A 17,956-nucleotide genomic window follows, 5' to 3' on the forward strand; every position below is an offset into this window, starting at 1 on the left:
GCTTTAAAGCGACACGTTTCTTGCGTGTGTTTTTAAAAGTTTATTCGAGCACGAGTTTTGACGTTTGACGGGAGGGGCGCCTTGAAACCGACCGAGAGAGAGGAAGTTAGGGAGAGTCTTTAAAGTGCCCACACCTCACATCAAAGTCACTCTTTCCTTAAAAAAAAAAAAAGGATGTATATCCAAAGTGACTCCTCCCCTTGTATTTATGTTTATTATTTATTTTTTGGGATCATGTTTTTTTTTTATTTTGAAATTTTTAAATGCATTCATTAAAATATTCAACCTGTGACCACGTCATAAACATACATGCACACTAAACATATTTGAAAAAGCTTTTTTTTTTCTAAAGCTTTAATGACTTTAATCCTGTTACATTTAAACTGCTGTGATCACATTTCTTGAACTTATTTATATGAAGCAAGTTATGGAAACATTGTGAATTTCACACCTTACTGTTAACATTAAAATAAATCATCTATTATCACAATAAGAGAAATAGCAACAAGCTGCTCAATTTATTTAGCAGATTCATTTATTTTTTATCCAATATGTTTTCTGTTGGTGAATTCAAAGCACATTCAAACATGAAAATAATGTCAAATTAATTATTAATGTGTTCTCCTATAAGGACAGTGGGGCTGGGTAACTCCTTGCTGTGACTTTCTGTTTTACTGCATTAAAATTAAGTAACAAACAACCACACACAATGAATGGAAAAGCCAGTGAACAACACAGCTGTAATTCCTCGGATCACCGCTAGATGCTGCTGCAGCAACATGATAAAAACATCTCTGACCGTATACATCTCAGTCAAAATACAAAATAATGTATTCCATGAGTGGTTTCAATTGTTTGTATTCCAACTCCATTAAGGAGATATTAAAGCTTAAAAAGAAGATGTCATAACTATTATATTATTTTTGTGAATCTATGACTTTGCTGTGGGAGAAATTGCACAAATGAATGATTTATTGCAGTCATAAAAAACAACAACACCTCTCACACATGTATCCTTCTAAGTAACCCTCTCATCTAAATGTTATGCCTCAAGTTGAAATTAATAGATTGTGTGTGCCGTTATTGTAAAATGTCTTATTTGATCATAAATATCTACTTTTCCCCCCCTTTCCATCAGAAACCAAACGTTTGAAGAACTCTCACAATACAACTGTCACCAATAGTGAATTAAGTCCCGTCTTTACTCGTCATGATGGGGATGATTGGATGCACAGCTTGTAAATCAGCAAATATAGTCCATTGGATTCCACTATGAGAGAACAGAGGCTCGTCATATTAGCATTGCATGGTTGCATCAGAGGATGTCGACACGAGCGAAGGACTGGTCTGTGCCCAGATTGTTCTCCACAAACACCTCGTACTTGCCAGCGTCAGACAGCGTCGCTTTTTTGATGGTTAAGATTGTGTTGGTGTCTCCGATGTCGAAGAATACCCTGAAAGACAATCAGCAACTTAATTATCGCCATTCGTTTTCCCCCGAAATTAGAATCACATAGAGAGAGAGAGAGAGAGAGAGAGAGAGAGAGAGAGAGAGAGAGAGAGAGAGAGGAGGGAGGGAGGGAGGGAGCGAGCGAGCGATAGATAGATAGATAGATAGATAGATAGATAGATAGATAGATAGATAGATAGATAGATAGATAGATAGATAGAAAGAAAAAAAGCCCTTTAAACACTTGGACATGAATGCAATGCTTCTGCTAATTGAATCTCTGAGAGAGAGAGAGAGAGAGAGAGAGAGAGAGAGAGAGAGAGAGAGAGAGAGAGAGAGAGAGAGAGAGAGAGAGAGAGAGAGAGAGAGAGAGAGAGAGACTATACCTGTCATCTTCATCGATGTCGTCTCCGTCTTTGAGCCAGGCAACATCCGGAGGAGGCTCCCCACGTATTTCAGCCTTGAGCACCACAGTTGTCCCCCTCTTGGCCTTCGTGTTGTCCGGGCCTTTAGAAACCTTAGCAGGGACTGGGAAAACATAATATTAATGTTTACAAATATTAACGTTTAAGATTTCACACCACTGTCCAGGAATTTTAGGGGTTTATGATAGACATAATAGACATTTTGGGAAATACTCGTTTGCTTTCTTGCCAAGAGTTAGCTGAGATGATCAATACCACACTTTTATATTTCCTGTAAATATCAGTCTACACCCAGCAGCTGGTTAGCTTAGCTTAGCATAAAGACTGGAAATGGGGTGGGAACTGCTAGCTCTGTCCAATGGCAACAAAAGCATATTTCACAAAAAGCTGAAGTATTCCTGTAAGCCGTTTGATTAAACTGTGTTCACGCACCTTCCACTAGAATGCAAGCTGATCCAAACGTCTGACCAAAGGGATTTTTAATGGAAACGGTGTATTTTCCCAGATCGGCCTGGACCCCATCTCGGACCACGAGCGCCACAAAATCCGGGTCTTCGAAAACATAGCGGTACTTGGGACCATCCTTCAGCTCCTTGCCGTCCTTGCACCAGACGATGAAAGGATCTGGGAAAGCGCTAACTCTGCACTCCAGCTTTGCGGCGCTTCCCTCGACCAGAACCACATCTTTGAGCTCCTGCAGGATCTTGGGGGGACCTTTCTCACGCAGCTCTTTACGAGACCTGTGTGGAAAAACACGAGGATATGAGAATTCAAAACGCGGTCAGGGTGCTTTAAACAACCAACAGAACAGATATCGATGACAGAAATGGGGTGTTTGGGTACCTGTGGCCGCGATACGAAGCCTGGATTCGGATGGCGGCCTCCTGGACCTGAGGATCGTTGACGTTCAGAGTGCACCCAGGAGGGGGTGCAGCCTTTGCTTTGGACATCTGGGGCGATCACAACAAGTTGGTACTAGAAAGAACCTGGAAAGCCATTCAAAACATCACAGCAGACACGTCGACTTGGCAACATTCACAATGGGGCTTCGTTCTATTCAAGTGTCCCAGAAAGAAGAAGCAGCATGAACACCAGAGGCAGCTAAATGGTATCCAACCGTCATTAGTTGTGATATTTACACCTATTTTTTCTTCTGTTACATGTCAAATGTCTTCTGTGAAAAAGGGCCAGAATACACTGATCAGAATTAATTGATGTATGACCTTACCAAGCAGATTCCTTACCTTGGAGATCCTCTCGAAGCTGCACTCTACTTCAGATCCACTCCAGAGTCAGCCCACCTAAAACCACTTCATGCTTTATATCCAGAGCCCCTAAAGGATTCAAGGAGAACCACTCATCAACCGAGACGTTCCGTTTCCTTCTTTGGATATTAGCACATCCTCAGCAGGCTGATTGAGGATGGTGCTCAGACACTTTCCCGGCCTTATAAAGCCTTCATATCAAATACACCTGAGAATTTAGAGCAGTTAATAGTTTTGTTTGTAGTTGAAATGTGAGTCGTCGTCCCCGGTGAGAATACACGCATAACTTGTTGGTCGTCGGGGGTCATGTGGAGGGCGTGGCCTCAGCCTGAACTGGGAACACTGACAGTATCATAGAAACCCTTTTCCAAGTCATTTATTTTGTGTTAATCTGCTGCTAGCATTAAAAGTAAAATTATTATCTTTGAAGAACGTGTCCGTGGGTGAGTGAGTGTGAACCTCTGTGTCTGTCCATGGATAATCTCGCATTCTGCTGCAGCAAACTGTGTAATATTTTGTGTGGCTGGTCACGGCTGCATCCTCAAGGGCCGCTCGTTGTCACGGTGACTCACACTTTCTCAAAAGACCTTTTATGTCTGCTAATACCTCACTATTAACCGCCCCCCTGGCCAGTAGGGGCCGTATGAAACAGCTGAGTGCAATATTGAAAATTCAAGAAAGGCTCCTAGTAAATCCACAGTTAAGCCAGTCTTCACCCCTCGTTTCCATCCACCGTATAAACAAACTGCTACATTCATGTATTTGTCATATTTCCCTTTATTCATAGCCTTAACAGCCGTCATGCCTGCTCCATGCCAGATTCAGAAAAGGTCACAAATAAAAAGCAGCAGCTATAACAAATACAGTCACTCAATAAATAAACAAATTGCGAAACACACACGAAGCAGTCACATTCATATAATCAAAATAAAGAACTTGTCATTCACGTAACAAACTCTATTTTCTCTGTGGGTCTAATATCCATCACGAGGCACTGCAACACATCCCACAAAATACGGCATCGGATTTGAATACAAAATGTGGAGCGTTCGTCCTTTTTTTCAAAACCCTGTTGTGTGCTTACAAATAGTTATGATTTAATTCTATGTGATTAAAGAATATATTATATAATATTGCACAGACGTTTAGAATCAAATGCATTCTCATGCTGATCTCGCATGTTTTCATTCAGGTTTAAAACAACTCCCTCTGTGATTTACTTCTACTCTGCATAGGGAAACGACCGAGCCAAAAAAAGACAAAGGCTATCGAGCAACAGCGTTAGAATATATAGAACTAGTACATTATTCCATAGAATCACCAACGATCTCCGTCAATCAATACACAAGTTTAAACAACTCTCGATGTTGCTGAATGTACGCCGCAGCTTTACATGTGATATAGTGTCTGATTACGACTCCTTGATATTTCCTTTGTGTGTGAGGCGTGCAAATCTGTACTTCATATCAACACACAAACGGCAAAGTGATGAAAACAATCGTGACATTTGTGCAAATGTTTCACATGCTGGTTTTGAAACTCTATTTGCCCTAAAAGGGAAAAGTAACGAGATAAACAACACGACTTCTGTTAACCAGAAAACGATGACGAGAGAACAAATAAAGTCGATAAAGTCAGCGTGTCTCCGATTGCAACCTTCAATATCGTCCCTGAAGAGGACAAGTGACGTGCTTTAAGGTAGTAAAACCAGAGTGATGAAATTAGATAGTGAGTGGTCACAGGCCGCATTACCACGACGACGCGGGTTCGATTCCACAATCTGTAAAAATGCCACCGAAAACTTAAAAAAAGGAAATATATTATGGTTTCACCATTCTGTAGTGGTTTGAATATCGAGTGGGGCCTTTATCTTCTCATTTACAATATTTTGATGATGACGATTTCTAATAAGGTGATTTAATGTGTTTATTAAGACATACCTCAATGCATCTCATACATAGAGAATAGAGTAAGAGGAGGCGTCTCTTACAAATGAATTAAATATTTCTTATATGTCCAAGATTTCATGTTTTGTACAATCTGCATGGGCTGTAATATTACACATGTATTGAATTTATGTGTTGATCACTGACTTGTAAGCTTAAATGGGCTGGAATTATAATAAATTCAGATCGTATTTAAATGTAATTATTAAAAGAAAAAGTCATTTAAAAACTTTAAAAATCCAAATCTCTTTTTTTTTAAAGCAGTAGCTGTTAGCGAATGAGGATTACAGCTAAAATAATAAGCAACACACTCAACGATCTGTTAATAAACATAATTTCTCTGAGTTGGAGAGCCTATTTTTTTTGTATGCTGACTAATGCTGACTGGTTAAGAGCACTTGGAGGCACCCCAGTATCACCAGTGGGTTTTCTAAAGAGATTAAATTCACCACCAACTCCCTGAACAATATAAGATTTAATAATGAGCTTGTATCTCAGGCAGTGTGCAGCATGCACAGTCTAAAAATACCCGGAGTGACTCAGCAAACTTCATTTTAGGAACTCGGATGCGTGGGCTGAGAGGAAGAGCTCAGCTGAGACGGAAGCCAACGTGCTGGTTGTCAGCTGACTTGCGGCGGAGGGACGAGCGCCCCGATCTAATTACAAAATTCTGCTTTTTTTTTGACAATGAATCATACTATATTTAGTAACATGACGAGGGAGGAAATTTGCACTGATTATAAGAGTCCTTTTCTAATAGCCCTTGTAGAGAATCCTCCGATGTATCCTCCGAACTCACTGTTAAAAACTCAAAAAGTACCTGGAACTGCTACAATCTTGACAATCACTGAGATGCTACAGCACTATAAAATACTGTAGCATGAATAGTTTGGATTAAGCTAATGGATCGTGACCATCTGGTGAGGAAAAACATTTGAATATGAGACTATGGAGGGATATAGCAGAGGTGTAGCTTTGGAAAAAGGCATCAATTCCTTGTTTTGAAACCGTGCTATTCATTATTTTGGAATCTCGTGAGGAACGTTTTCAGCCGTTCCACGGTGGAACGTTACTCCAGTGGTCGAGCAATGCATTCCCTCTAATCATTGTAGCGGTTGGCGATAAGAAAGGAAGTCGTTTATCCAAAAATGTATGCAAAGTTACAAACCTTGAGGTACTAACTTGAAGACAACATCCTGCCTTGTGTGAACAAGGTCCACCATATAAAAAATAGTCAGGCTCTTGAAATCATTCTTAGATTCTCTTTGAGGACCACAGAAGAAGAAGAAGTGACGTCTCCGTAGATCACAGCCACCGCTGGTTTCTTGAGTGTTTCTGAAGGGACCACCCCCCCACCACACGGCCCAAAGTCTCGTCTCACTCTGAGGATGCCGCCCCCCCCATCCCCCACCATCACCACCAAGTAAAGTCACGACCACTGGTGTTTGGATGCCTGTTTTCACTTGGTGACAGGTGTGGTGGGGGAGGTTGGCACATTTGGCTTGGCGGGGCTGGTGGGGTTTTGAGACGAGCTCTGGTAGGACCGCAGGAGGACTTTGTGCTTGGTGGCCTCCTCCTGTCGCCTGCGCTGCTGGTCGGCCAAGAATTCCTTGAGACGGCTGGTTGTAAAGGTGAGAGTCTGCCTGCGGAGGCGCATCAGGTAGGCATCTTGAAGCCAGGAGTTATTGAAGCAGTCCTTAATGGAGGGACGGGCCCTGTTGAAGACCAGATGGTGAGATGTGCAATGATTTTAAGAGAGATTTAAAAAGAAAATGAAATTGACCGCGTGCAATATTTAGTGAAAAATGGAGTTCAATGGTTTGTATAAATATTCAGCTGTTAGGTGTCGATTTAAATTCAGTAGGATATGGGAACGTACCACGGGTAGCTACAGAGGATCTTCTTCAGAAACAGAGAGGCACTTTGGGACACATTCTGGTAGAGTTTAGAGAGGTCAAACTTTGCCGCCTGGATCCTGGCTTCAGTCTCCTGAGGATCATTTTCAATGAAAGGCGACTTGCCGCTCAACCTGAAAAAAAAATATACGTTTAGACACTCAACAATGCACAACAAAACCTGAGATGGTTCATTAGGGGTGAGTTTAAGGAACGTCACACAGAAACCAGATTTAAAATCACAATGTATAAAAAAAAATGAACATAAATGTATTTATTTAAGGAGGGCTTGCTGGGTGGAAGCTGTGAAAGTAGTACTCACATGATGAAGGTCAATACGCCCAAACTCCAGATGTCAGCTGGAGGACCCACAACATCCCCTTTCAACATCTCTGGAGCTGCAAGAATAACGTATATTATTATACACTGAACTATAAATGACATAATAGTACATAATAGTATGTATCTGTATTTACTCCATGATGTGTGTGGCATTTTAAAGACATGTATGTATAGTTTGAGTTCTATATTTCTATTCAGTGATTTCTATAGGGACTTATAAAACATGTGTGATTGGTTAAAATGTGCTTTATGTGGACAAACAGTCATAATCCATAATAAGACAAAAATGATCCAATATTCCCTCTCTTTTAAGCTGTTTTTGTCTCTTCATTTGATCTACCGTTAACGTAAAAATACAGCTTTACTTCTGCACTTACACATGTACTCCAGTGTTCCAATAGGAGGGCTGAACTGCTTGAGGAAGAGCGGGTTGTAAGTCTGAGCGCTGCCAAAGTCAATGATCTTGATGACGTTCATGTTGGTGATGATGAGGTTCTCTGGCTTGATGTCCAGGTGGAGGATGCGCCGTGTGTGGAGGTAGTCCAGACCCTGGAGGATCTGCACAATGTAGGTCACCACGTCGTCCTCCGAGTAGCGGAACCTGAAACGCACCAGAAAACGGCTCGTTAGTGGGGCTCCGGGGAGAATACCTTTAAACACCCGGACACATCCGACAGGCGAGCAGTTTAACGAGCAGAGCTGCTTGGCTTCACCTGTCTGTGAGGCTGAAGAGCAGCTCCTTCCCACTGCAGTACTCAGAGATGAGCACCAGGTAGCGGGGCGTGACGTAAGCTTCGTGTAGGGCCATGATCCTGTCGTGGTGGAGAGACTTGAGGATGTCGTATTCCTGCAGCACCGACTGCTTGCTGTCGGCCTCGTAAGGAACGATCTTGGCCATGAACAGGTTGCCTGTGGCGTTTTCCCGACACTCACGGATCACACCGAACCGACCCCTGTGTGATAAAAGAAGACAGACAAAAAACTCTTTTTATCAACAAAATGTAAAAGCAAAAGTAGTCAGTGTGCAGCAAAATGTCCCGTCAGTGTTGTACTATTATATATGACTATAATATCGCTTCGTGTACCTTTTCTGTATAATGTTGGGTAGATTATTCTACAGCAATGCATCATATTCATGAAATCAGCATATGTTTGTAGCATCTCTCCTGGGAGAACCATGAATCAGTTCTCAGCTCCGTGTGCATTTTAAATATTATATTTAGCTTAAGAAGCAGGAGAAGTTTCTCTCGACTCACCTTGCTTTTTCATCCATGAAGGTGTAAGGTTTCTGTGGAACTCCCTGTCGCAGAGATCCCTCTCCGGGCTTTCCCAACGGCGTCCTGCGTCCCGAAGGTGTGACCCGTCCTGACGGGGTGATCCGTCCTGATGGGGTACTCCGGCTGTCCCCTCCCAGCAGCATCGGGGTAAAGCTCTGCACCACCACTATGGGCGGCGAGACAACCACAGGTGGCGAGACAACCACGGGTGGTGAGGCGGTCGCATTTGGTGAGACAGTCACGGGCGGTGAGACGGACACGAGTGGTGAGACAGACACAGGAGTGACTGAAACGGTGGTGGTTGTCGGGGTGGAGCTAGGTCGAGAAGGTGGTGTAACACGCGTGGTCGCAGCCGGCGCATACATCGGGAGAGATGAAATAGGTTTCCCCATGACAGGTGGAGGTACAGCAGATTTTGGCGTCATGGGCGGGGCTGCATTGACGGGACTCTTAGGTTTGGGCAGGACAGCAGGTGGGGGCGCCAATTTAGTTTGTGGTTTGCTCATGCTGATGCTCAGGGTGCTCTTGGCTTTGGCCGCCGAGGCTTGGACAGCTGGGCTGGTCTGATTGGGAGCTTGGGCGGCGGGAGCAGCGCTAACGGGCGGAGTAACAGCTGGACGGCTAGCATCAACCTGCACAGGTGGTTTGACTGGAGAGGCCGATTTAACCGGAGAGGCCGATTTAACCGGAGAGGCCGATTTCGCCACAGTCGGAGCAGGAGCTGAAGCTGAGGGAGAGATGGCCGTTACCGTAGCGGTTTTACTGGGAGCTGGTTTAATGGGAGGCACTTTCATGGATGACATCATCACCACTGGTGGAGGAGGAACAGGAGGAGGAGTTGCAGGGACAGTCTTGACCACCACAGTAGCACTGGATTTAGCTGGTTCTATTGAAAGATAACACCAAACCTTTGAGAATCTGGACATTTTAAGGGCATATATGAACGTGTGCATTGAGAGCAACTTAAATCTTAAATACACAAACAACGTCTTTGAGATAAAAACCTACCTGAAGCTCCCAGGCTGACTACTTCTGAGAGGTTGCTGTAGGGGCCCTGGCCAGCTTTATTGACACATGCCACCCTGAACCTGAAGGAGGCCCCGGCTGGCAGGTCAACCACATTGTAATAACAGTCTGCCACACCCGTAGCCATGATCAACCAGGTGGTCTCACCTAGGAGGTAAAAATATGAAGTTATTTCAAGAGTAGTATTACATCGAACAATTCTCTTTTTCCTCTGAAATAAAGTGCACAGATGATAGTTTTTCCTCTTAAATTATATAATAATTGTATTAATTATAAAATGTTCTTTTATTTTGTAGAATTATTTGTAAGTTCTTGGTTGCTTTTATTTTGAAGTCAGTTCTTACAGGCTCCTTATGCCTAGTCCATACGGTCTAGTTCTTTCAAAGTGGAGGCTGGCATCTTTCATCACCGTTTCCAACCTCAACATGTATATCTGGCTTTGGCGCTTCGATTCTCTCCCTCTCTGCAGGCTCCCTTCGTGTCCTGCTGCCCTCCTGATATAAAATCAGAATATGCTCGTACACCACACTCACTCACATTACCACCAGAGTGTGTCTGTGAGATGGCGAGAGCAGCAGGAGAAGCGAAATGCCAAGGCGTGACTATTAATATTCATACTTGATGTTTGCTTGATATATTCATTTACTACATCCCACATGGAAAAAGCCACAATGCATCAAGTATATTCGGTATATCGCCCTCCACTGCCATCCATGGGGTTCAATCTGTGGACATCCAGCCATCTGTCTAAAAAGGGAATCAAACATTACTATCACAGTAAACACTGACCCTCTGCTCTCCTCTCCAGAGAGTATGTGCAGGGGGCCATGGTGTCTGAGGGCCTCCACAGTACCAGGGCTGTGTTGTTGTACTTCTGAGGTATTTCAGGGGTCCCAGGACGATTAGGCAGACCTGTACAAACAAATATATCGGTATTATTGACTGACTACTCCTCAGACGGATATACCAGCGACGTATGTATCAGTTCTTACGAGCAAGAGATATTGTGCAAGAGCTGGTCACTGCGGCCAACGGGCTTGTAGCAACACATTCATAGACCCCGGCGTCCTTTTTGGTGCTCTGCATGATCATCAGAAGCTGCCGGCCATCAGGGCAGGCGATCATGTTCATCCTGGCATCGATCTCCAGGGGCTTCTTATCTGAGGAAAACATGCGTAAAATGCTCTTGTATTAAGAAATATACTGATAATGAAGATTTTATTTTACGTATCACGAATAAAAAGGATGTCAACCCTTCTGTTAAGCTTGAAAAAAATATTGTGTAGGAAATGATCACTTTTTCTAATATGATAAGGAATGTCACATCTCCTCTACTATTTGTTTGCACTGTAAGTAACTTCTGCTGCCATGGCACCATACGTTAGCATGTAGCAAGATGCAATACGAGCCATCATTATGCCTCCGCACCCACGCACTCAAGAATAATTATGTAAATGATTGTAATTAGCAAGTGAAGTGATTTCCATCCATCTGTGACACCACCATTTGGTTACGGTGTCTTACTTCCATTGGAGATCCTTACCTTTCATCCAGGTGATGTGTGGGTGGGGGCTTCCTGCTGGGAGACAGCTGAGTGTGACCGGATCCCCCTCCAGCAAGACGTGATCTCTCAACTTGATGTGGAATACTGGAGGGAAATCTGGGAGCAGAAACACATGAGACCGTACTAAATATTGATTTAATGGAGGTAAAATTAAATTGATTTTCTGTGTACACACACGCAGTGATGCTTCAGAGCATCATCACTGGAACCAAAATGGTTCTACTGCTTGAAGCTCTCATTAACTTTCCCTTGATACGATGTAATCACAGTCTGCTTATGTACACTCCTGTGTAACTTACCAGAAGCCAGTCTGGAGTACTGGCGTGAACGTAGAGAACTATTTTCTCTGGAGATTGCTGTTGGTATATCAGGCTGTGATACGGTCTTGTCTCGCTTCCCTCTGGTTAGGCCCCATCGATCCCAGCGGGATCTGCGCTCACCCTCTGCAACTTTATGAGAAAAAGCAATTGACTCCATAAATCATCTCCCATCCACTCAACAAAGTGTAATTGAGAGTACTCTACAAATGTGTTCCTTCTAAATAAGAAGTATTTGCCATACATACCCTTTGAGGTGTCTGACTTTAAGCTGGACATGGAGTCTATAGACTCTGATAAGGCACCATTACTGGCCTGAGATGCCAGCTGGTTCTGAGGAACATTGGCAACCTTCATACCACGGCTCTCTGACGTTGCACGGCGAAGCATGGAAAGAATGGGCGTCCTCTTAGTTTCCTTGTCCTCCGATACTTTCCTTTCCTCAGAGAAGCTGCGAATTCTTGTAGAGATCCCAGCCACTGTTGATTCAATCTTTCGCCGCATTGCCAGGACCGGCGATTCATGAGGTTTCTTAAGCTCATCTTGTTCCTCCATTGCATTACCTGCAGCGTCCGTCTCCGCTTCCCTTCTGTCCTGTGACCCTCTACGGCCGAGAGTCCAAGAAAGTCTACGTCTTGAGGGAACGGAATCTTCCTCTTTGGTCGTATCGTCCTTGCGCTCGGTTGAGGGAGTTCTTTTCAGCCGCATAGAGAGCCTTTTCATGAAGCCTTGGTCCTTTTGAGCTTCACGAAGGTCCAGGACTGACTTCGACTTTTCCTCCAGTCTCCTTGGCACCAATTGCAATGGCGCACCAATTGGCCCAGGTCTGTATATCTCTTCCCCCGACTCTGTGTCGTCTGGTGAAGCCACTTGTGATTTGTCCTCATTCTTTGACCGTGACAGAAATTTGAGACTTCTCGAAAGGGAAGACTCCCGTTTTTTGAAGCGGGCCTCGAAGACCTCTTCAGAGCTAATGTCCTTAAAGTCAGCTCCTGCTGAGAGCTCTTGTTGGGATGAGGAATGTGTGATAGGCCTGGGTGGACTGGGCTCTTTTGTCATCATTTCCGGCGATGCTACCCTGGAGTATACAGCAGGGTGCTCGGTGGCCGACTTTGGTTGAACAGGTGATGCAGAGGACAATGTTTCAGGTGATACTGAGGGTGACGAGTGGGCTGGAACAACAACGGGTGTAGAGGGGCCTAAAGGTTGGTCATCGAGAGGCTGGACTGCAGGGACCATGATGGTCTGCATGATACTTGCATACGCTGACGTACTTCCATCTGCAAGAACAACTCGAGCAGGAAGCGAAGGCGTTACATAAGTTGACACAACATTTGCTGATGGATGAGAATATTCATGTGTTGGTCGCACCATGACTGAGCTTGTGGATGAGATCATATCAGGAGATTTAGCAGGTATATTTACGTCTACTTCTACATTTATTTCAGAAACATCTACATTTTCTTTCACGTTTGATTCAGCAACACTGACAATTCTTTCTTCTTCTGCTGCTTCTTCTTCTTCCATAATCTGTTCTCTTTCATCTTTCTCATCTCTTCCCTTGTCTTCCTCCATTTTCTCTTCTACTTCAGAGCTATCGACCACATGAGGAGGTGTAGGAACTCTCTGGCCAGTATACTCTGATTCAATAATTGGTTCTTCTGATATGCTCATGTCCTTCTCTGAGAAACCACTAGTGCTCGATCTCTCATCAAAATTGCTATCTGTAGTCAGCCCTTCCATCTTTTCATTCATCGTCTCATCTGACTTTATCTCTTTCTCCATTAACGATTCCTCGCTTTCTGTCTTGTTTGGACTTTCCTGCACAACAGACTCTGGTGTCGGCAGTTTTGGCGAAGGCTCCCTGGGCGTCACAGGACGGGAGTCCAGCCTGATTTGCTCAGTGAGAGCTGACATTGATATGGCCTCCTTGAGCCTTCTCTCTTCAACCTGGGCTAAGGGAATCTCCAAGGGAGCGCCTGACCGACGGTGTAAAGCTATTATTTCTGAATCACCTTGACTGAAAGAGGCAGTTTTGCGCAAAACTTTGGGTTTGGGCTCTTCCTCCACTGCAGAATCGCTGGACGCAGCTCGAATTAGCGGGGGTGGGCCCACGCGAGCGGTACGAGTGTAGCGATCTGAGGGTGTTGCACGTTTTTCGTCTCCCATGCCTAATGTTTCCAACAGAGGTCCTCTCAGACCACTCATCTTTTTGTCCACGGAGCCACCGCGAAGCAGCCGCTGTCTCATCAGCTCCAGTTTCAGAGCGTAGTCTTCTTGACTCATCTTGGCCGTTCCTGGGCTGGTGCTCCTCCTCGGTAGCTCCATAGAGGCAGCTTTCTTGAGAACTCTCCTTCCGTCCTCTTGGTTTCCTTCTCCAGCTCCTTCCTCAGGTGTAATCCGGAGCAGCAATGCACTGTCGGCAGAGCCTCCACGTCTCAGCTCTCCTCTTCGTCGTCCACCCTCTGGTTTGTCTGACTCCATGCTAGAACCCCTTCTCAGGGGTTTTCTAGTCACCTGTGACTTTTTCGGCAATGCAGCGGCGGATTCTTCATCTGAGGAGCCCCTGTCATTGTCTTGGGAAGACCTTTTCCGCAGGCGGCCTTTACCTGTCAATTCAACCCCTTCTTTATCCATTTCTTTAGGGTCGCACTCCATCTCCTCCTGGGCTTGAACAGGAGACCCAGACCCTTTAGTTGTTCCGTCCTGCTTCCCTACTTCCTGCTCATTCGTCTGGATGTCATTCAGAGACACCCTTGATCCAGAAAATTCCATGTTAAGGGGCATTGGAATAAATGGCAGCTCATCAATGTCTTCATCGGAATCGGAAGATGATGATGGCAAAGGTGAACCTTCTTTAAGGTGTCTGGGGACCGCAATGGAGATATGGCTAGAGGAATCGTTCAGCAACTCAGGTATGGATCTCATGACCATTTTTGATTTATAGTTGATAAGTGAACGCTATGAAAGAGGAAATATGATAATATTATATGAAAGATGACCGTTAAAACACATTTTGAATGTGACCATTTCATTATTTATGTATTTCTCTGTGTTATGTATTAAGAAGCAAAAGAAAGAAAAAAAACCCTCACCTGCCATTTTCTGCGAGATACAAACTTCTTCAGGGACTCTGTATTTATGGTCTTCCCCTTGCTAAGTGTCTGTACAATGAATATAAATTAAATGTCATAGAAGTAATTTAGGAATGGGACCATTCACATTATCATCAAAAAGGTTGTAGATAATTAACACTAGTGTGAAGTACCGCTGGCCTTGTCTTACCTTGAACCAGGCATGTCGGAGACATCCTTGAGTATCAGGTCTCCTGGAGAAAAAATTATGGATATTTCAGTCTTCTGTGATTATGAAATTACCAGACTTGTTTTTCAACGTTCAACACAAAGGAAATACATGTGAAACAAAATTCTGAATGTGCTCAACAAAAACCTTGAAGTACACATCATTTGTAAAGACACACTTAAAAAAGACACAAGTACAAACCAAATCAATTGCAACAAAGAGATGTGGAGTATGCAGTTTGTCCGTTCAATATCAGTCTCATTTACTCTTCTCAAGTGTGATTCAATATTTCTTCGATTTTTGTGTTTTTTTCACAATTTCACATCAAACATAGCTTGATAAAGAGATCCAGTTGTGTAACTCACAGCCTGTCTGTTACCAGCAGCTTTATGATGAACCCTTTAGCCTCTCTGCAGAGATCGGCGAACATGTTCTCCTCGAAGGCCACGTTGTAGTTCCTGATGTTCAGTACTGAGCTGCGGTCGTTCTCTCCAGCGAATGGAGAGACTCCTGTCAGACTGATGACACAAACAAACACTTAGATTTCATGACAAGCCTACGAGTAGACCCGAAAAATCTGACATCCATGGATATTTAACAATGAGAAAAATAAATAACAGGAACACTTTCACTCACCAAAGGTAAGCAATAACTCCAATTGACCTGGGGGAAAAGAAGAGAATTAGAGGTGGCGCCTAATGACAAAAACAAACTGTGAATTCAAGAGCTACTCTACCAGATGTCTGTTGCTTTGGACACTGGGGTCTGATTGACAATCTCCGGAGAAACAAATTCTGGTGTGCCATATTTGCAGTACTGAGCCTCATCGGGCGTGAGCTGCACCGCGTTGCCGAAGTCACAGATCCGGATCTGATCACTGTGGGAGTCTGCCATGAGGATGTTATCGGGCTGACGAAGGGAAAATAAAAAACGATCATGTTCAACATGCCTTCAGAATACATTTGAAACCAAAAACTGCTCCAGTGCATGCCGATATGTTTTTATATTGAAAAGAAGAAAATGAAAGAGTGTGAGAGTGAGGATCCATATACCTTAATGTCTAGATGAATGATGTTTAATTGATGAAGGTAATCCACTCCCTCAAGCAGTTGTCTTATACATGAACGTACCTGGTGGTTCATAAACACAAACATTCCAGTATTAAATGAGATACATTACACTGAAATAAGTATTGAAATGTTTAGTGCAAGATTTGGCTTTGCTCCAAACACTCGACTCACATCCGACTCCATTAATGTAGATTTCTTTGTAAATCTGTCAAGCAGCTCCTCGTGGCATCTTTAAAGATTCATTAAGGCTCTTCCTTCTGGGACTTTGGATGCATTTTACAATACGAGCTTATAGTTTTAATACATTTGCAGTATGTATTTATGCATGTATACATTTCACTTGGTCATAAATAGCTTTTCAGAGCAACATAATTGACAGCTAATTGTCTCGTCTGCATAACAAGGATACAGTTCAGTGATGATGATGACGGCATTCTTTTTCTCAAAGGCATCCTGAAAGTAAAGGACTCGCTCGTGGTCCAGCTTGGATAGCAGGTTCATCTCTCGGCGGGCGGACGCCTTCTTCTTGACCCGTGTGGAGATGAACTTTGCAGCGTATTCCACTTTGCTGACCTTCTGGGTCGCACGTTTCACGTAGGAAAATGCACCTCTGGACGAAAAAACAAAAATCGTCATAAAAACTGGTTCTATAGCAGACTGTGATTCCCTTGCATTATATTGCATCAAGGGTTAGGATTTCGACGTGGGCATAAAAATGCTTTACCTTCCGATTTCCTTGTGAAGGTCATAGTTGTCAGTCAGTCTGCGCATTTTCCTTAGAAGAGTCTCTTCATCGTCCATTGGATCCTCTTTCTGTTTAGCTGCAGTAATGAGAGAGTTTAGTTAATTACAGAATGGTCAGATCGTTTACTTGTTAGTCAGGCAGTCAAAGCACTAATATGTTATTGTGACTCGGACAGAATGAACTCTGACCTTCATGAATGGTGAGTTCAGCTTTACAGGACACAGATCCTGCCAAGTTCCTGGCGGTGCAGGTGTAAACCCCGGAGTCTTCTGGACGAGCACTTAGGACCACCAGGGAACATTCGTTATCGTCATACACAAAGGTGAAATGACCACTCTCCGACAGCAGGGTGTCATTCTGAAAGCACACACAATGAGTTTCACCAGCTGTTCTTCGGAGAAGAATTACTTTTACATTTTTTATAGATTTCTCAAACCTTGAACCAGAGGATGTCAGGAACAGGTTTGCCCTCCACAACCACAGCGAAGCGAGGGGTCTCCCCAGAACCGACGTCCAGGTCCTCCATGATAGTTTCAAACGTTGGTGGAGCTGTGGACAGAGTTGCAAAGGTGAAGTACCAAGTAAAATTAGCTTGAGACGCACAAATAGAGAGATAGATATTTCCTGCCTACCTGCCATCTCCACGCTGAAGGTGCAGCTGTCACTGCCATACTTGTTAGACGCCACAAACGCCATCTCTCCGATGTCGGCGCTCTTCACTTTGAGCAGCTTCAGTGTTTGCTGGTCATCATCCGGCATGGTCATCTCGTACAGGCCTGGCTTGTTGCCGAGAACCACTCCCCTCCTGAGTATCAAAAATATATATTTATTTATGTTATAGGTGGAGGAAAAGTGGACGAGTGTAAGTCAGCACACTATAAAATACTTTGTTCACTGCTCTGGCTTATCTTTGATAATTGCTTGTAATTAAACAGCTGCTTTATTCGTCAGTCTCTCTTGTGACACACTGGATCCACAAGGGGGCAACCTTTCCACCAGATACCACATGCAGGTCAAATGAAAAACTATAAATCTACATGTGTACCAGCATCATATCTTTGTTCAATGAGATAAAACGATAAAACAATGTGTGTATACAGATATAGTGCATAGTCGTCTTCATGTAAAAATAATAATAACGGAGACCTTTTCCAGATGACTGCAGCGTTGACATGATTGAGGGTGACGGTGATGGTAACCGATTGGTTTTCCATCACATGTACAACATCCGGCTTATCGATAATCACCGGAGCCTCCTGAAGATAAGGACCTAGAAGCAAAATCAAAACCCACACGGATATTTAATCAACGGTTCAGGCGTCCATGCTGAC

At 43.8% G+C, this 17,956-nt stretch overlaps 2 protein-coding genes across 3 annotated transcripts in view; both read right to left on the minus strand.

Annotated features, from left to right (window-relative positions):
* Window positions 1-1,315: 1,315 nt before the first annotated feature.
* On the minus strand, window positions 1,316-2,825 carry LOC311021834 (SPEG neighbor protein-like; the record flags this gene model as incomplete). The annotated part of the gene is made up of 4 exons (XM_084022674.1): window positions 1,316-1,454; window positions 1,837-1,978; window positions 2,308-2,615; window positions 2,719-2,825. The coding sequence occupies 4 exons, from the start codon at window positions 2,823-2,825 to the stop codon at window positions 1,316-1,318; spliced, it is 696 nt and encodes a 231-aa protein (XP_083878800.1).
* Window positions 2,826-6,501: 3,676 nt separating this feature from the next.
* spegb (striated muscle enriched protein kinase b) overlaps window positions 6,502-17,956 on the minus strand; it is a 28,794-nt gene continuing 17,339 nt past the window's right edge. For both annotated transcript variants that reach the window (XM_084022381.1, XM_084022380.1), the window contains exons 17-41: window positions 17,772-17,895; window positions 17,258-17,430; window positions 17,062-17,174; window positions 16,814-16,982; window positions 16,605-16,701; window positions 16,290-16,490; window positions 16,052-16,109; window positions 15,863-15,940; window positions 15,547-15,719; window positions 15,447-15,473; window positions 15,176-15,328; window positions 14,793-14,835; window positions 14,603-14,671; window positions 11,756-14,468; window positions 11,490-11,639; window positions 11,170-11,286; window positions 10,619-10,786; window positions 10,416-10,538; window positions 9,609-9,773; window positions 8,580-9,486; window positions 8,037-8,276; window positions 7,701-7,924; window positions 7,304-7,379; window positions 6,966-7,115; window positions 6,502-6,801 (exon numbers count right to left, since the gene is read on the minus strand). In XM_084022381.1, the coding sequence (XP_083878507.1) occupies window positions 6,546-6,801; window positions 6,966-7,115; window positions 7,304-7,379; window positions 7,701-7,924; window positions 8,037-8,276; window positions 8,580-9,486; window positions 9,609-9,773; window positions 10,416-10,538; window positions 10,619-10,786; window positions 11,170-11,286; window positions 11,490-11,639; window positions 11,756-14,468; window positions 14,603-14,671; window positions 14,793-14,835; window positions 15,176-15,328; window positions 15,447-15,473; window positions 15,547-15,719; window positions 15,863-15,940; window positions 16,052-16,109; window positions 16,290-16,490; window positions 16,605-16,701; window positions 16,814-16,982; window positions 17,062-17,174; window positions 17,258-17,430; window positions 17,772-17,895 (6,767 nt within the window). In that variant the 3' untranslated portion in view covers window positions 6,502-6,545. The remainder of the gene's footprint in view (window positions 6,802-6,965; window positions 7,116-7,303; window positions 7,380-7,700; window positions 7,925-8,036; window positions 8,277-8,579; window positions 9,487-9,608; window positions 9,774-10,415; window positions 10,539-10,618; window positions 10,787-11,169; window positions 11,287-11,489; window positions 11,640-11,755; window positions 14,469-14,602; window positions 14,672-14,792; window positions 14,836-15,175; window positions 15,329-15,446; window positions 15,474-15,546; window positions 15,720-15,862; window positions 15,941-16,051; window positions 16,110-16,289; window positions 16,491-16,604; window positions 16,702-16,813; window positions 16,983-17,061; window positions 17,175-17,257; window positions 17,431-17,771; window positions 17,896-17,956) is intronic.

The sequence above is a fragment of the Eutrigla gurnardus genome (genome assembly GCF_963514095.1).
Source record: "Eutrigla gurnardus genome assembly, chromosome: 12".
In the NCBI taxonomy this organism is placed as follows: Eukaryota; Metazoa; Chordata; class Actinopteri; order Perciformes; family Triglidae; genus Eutrigla; species Eutrigla gurnardus.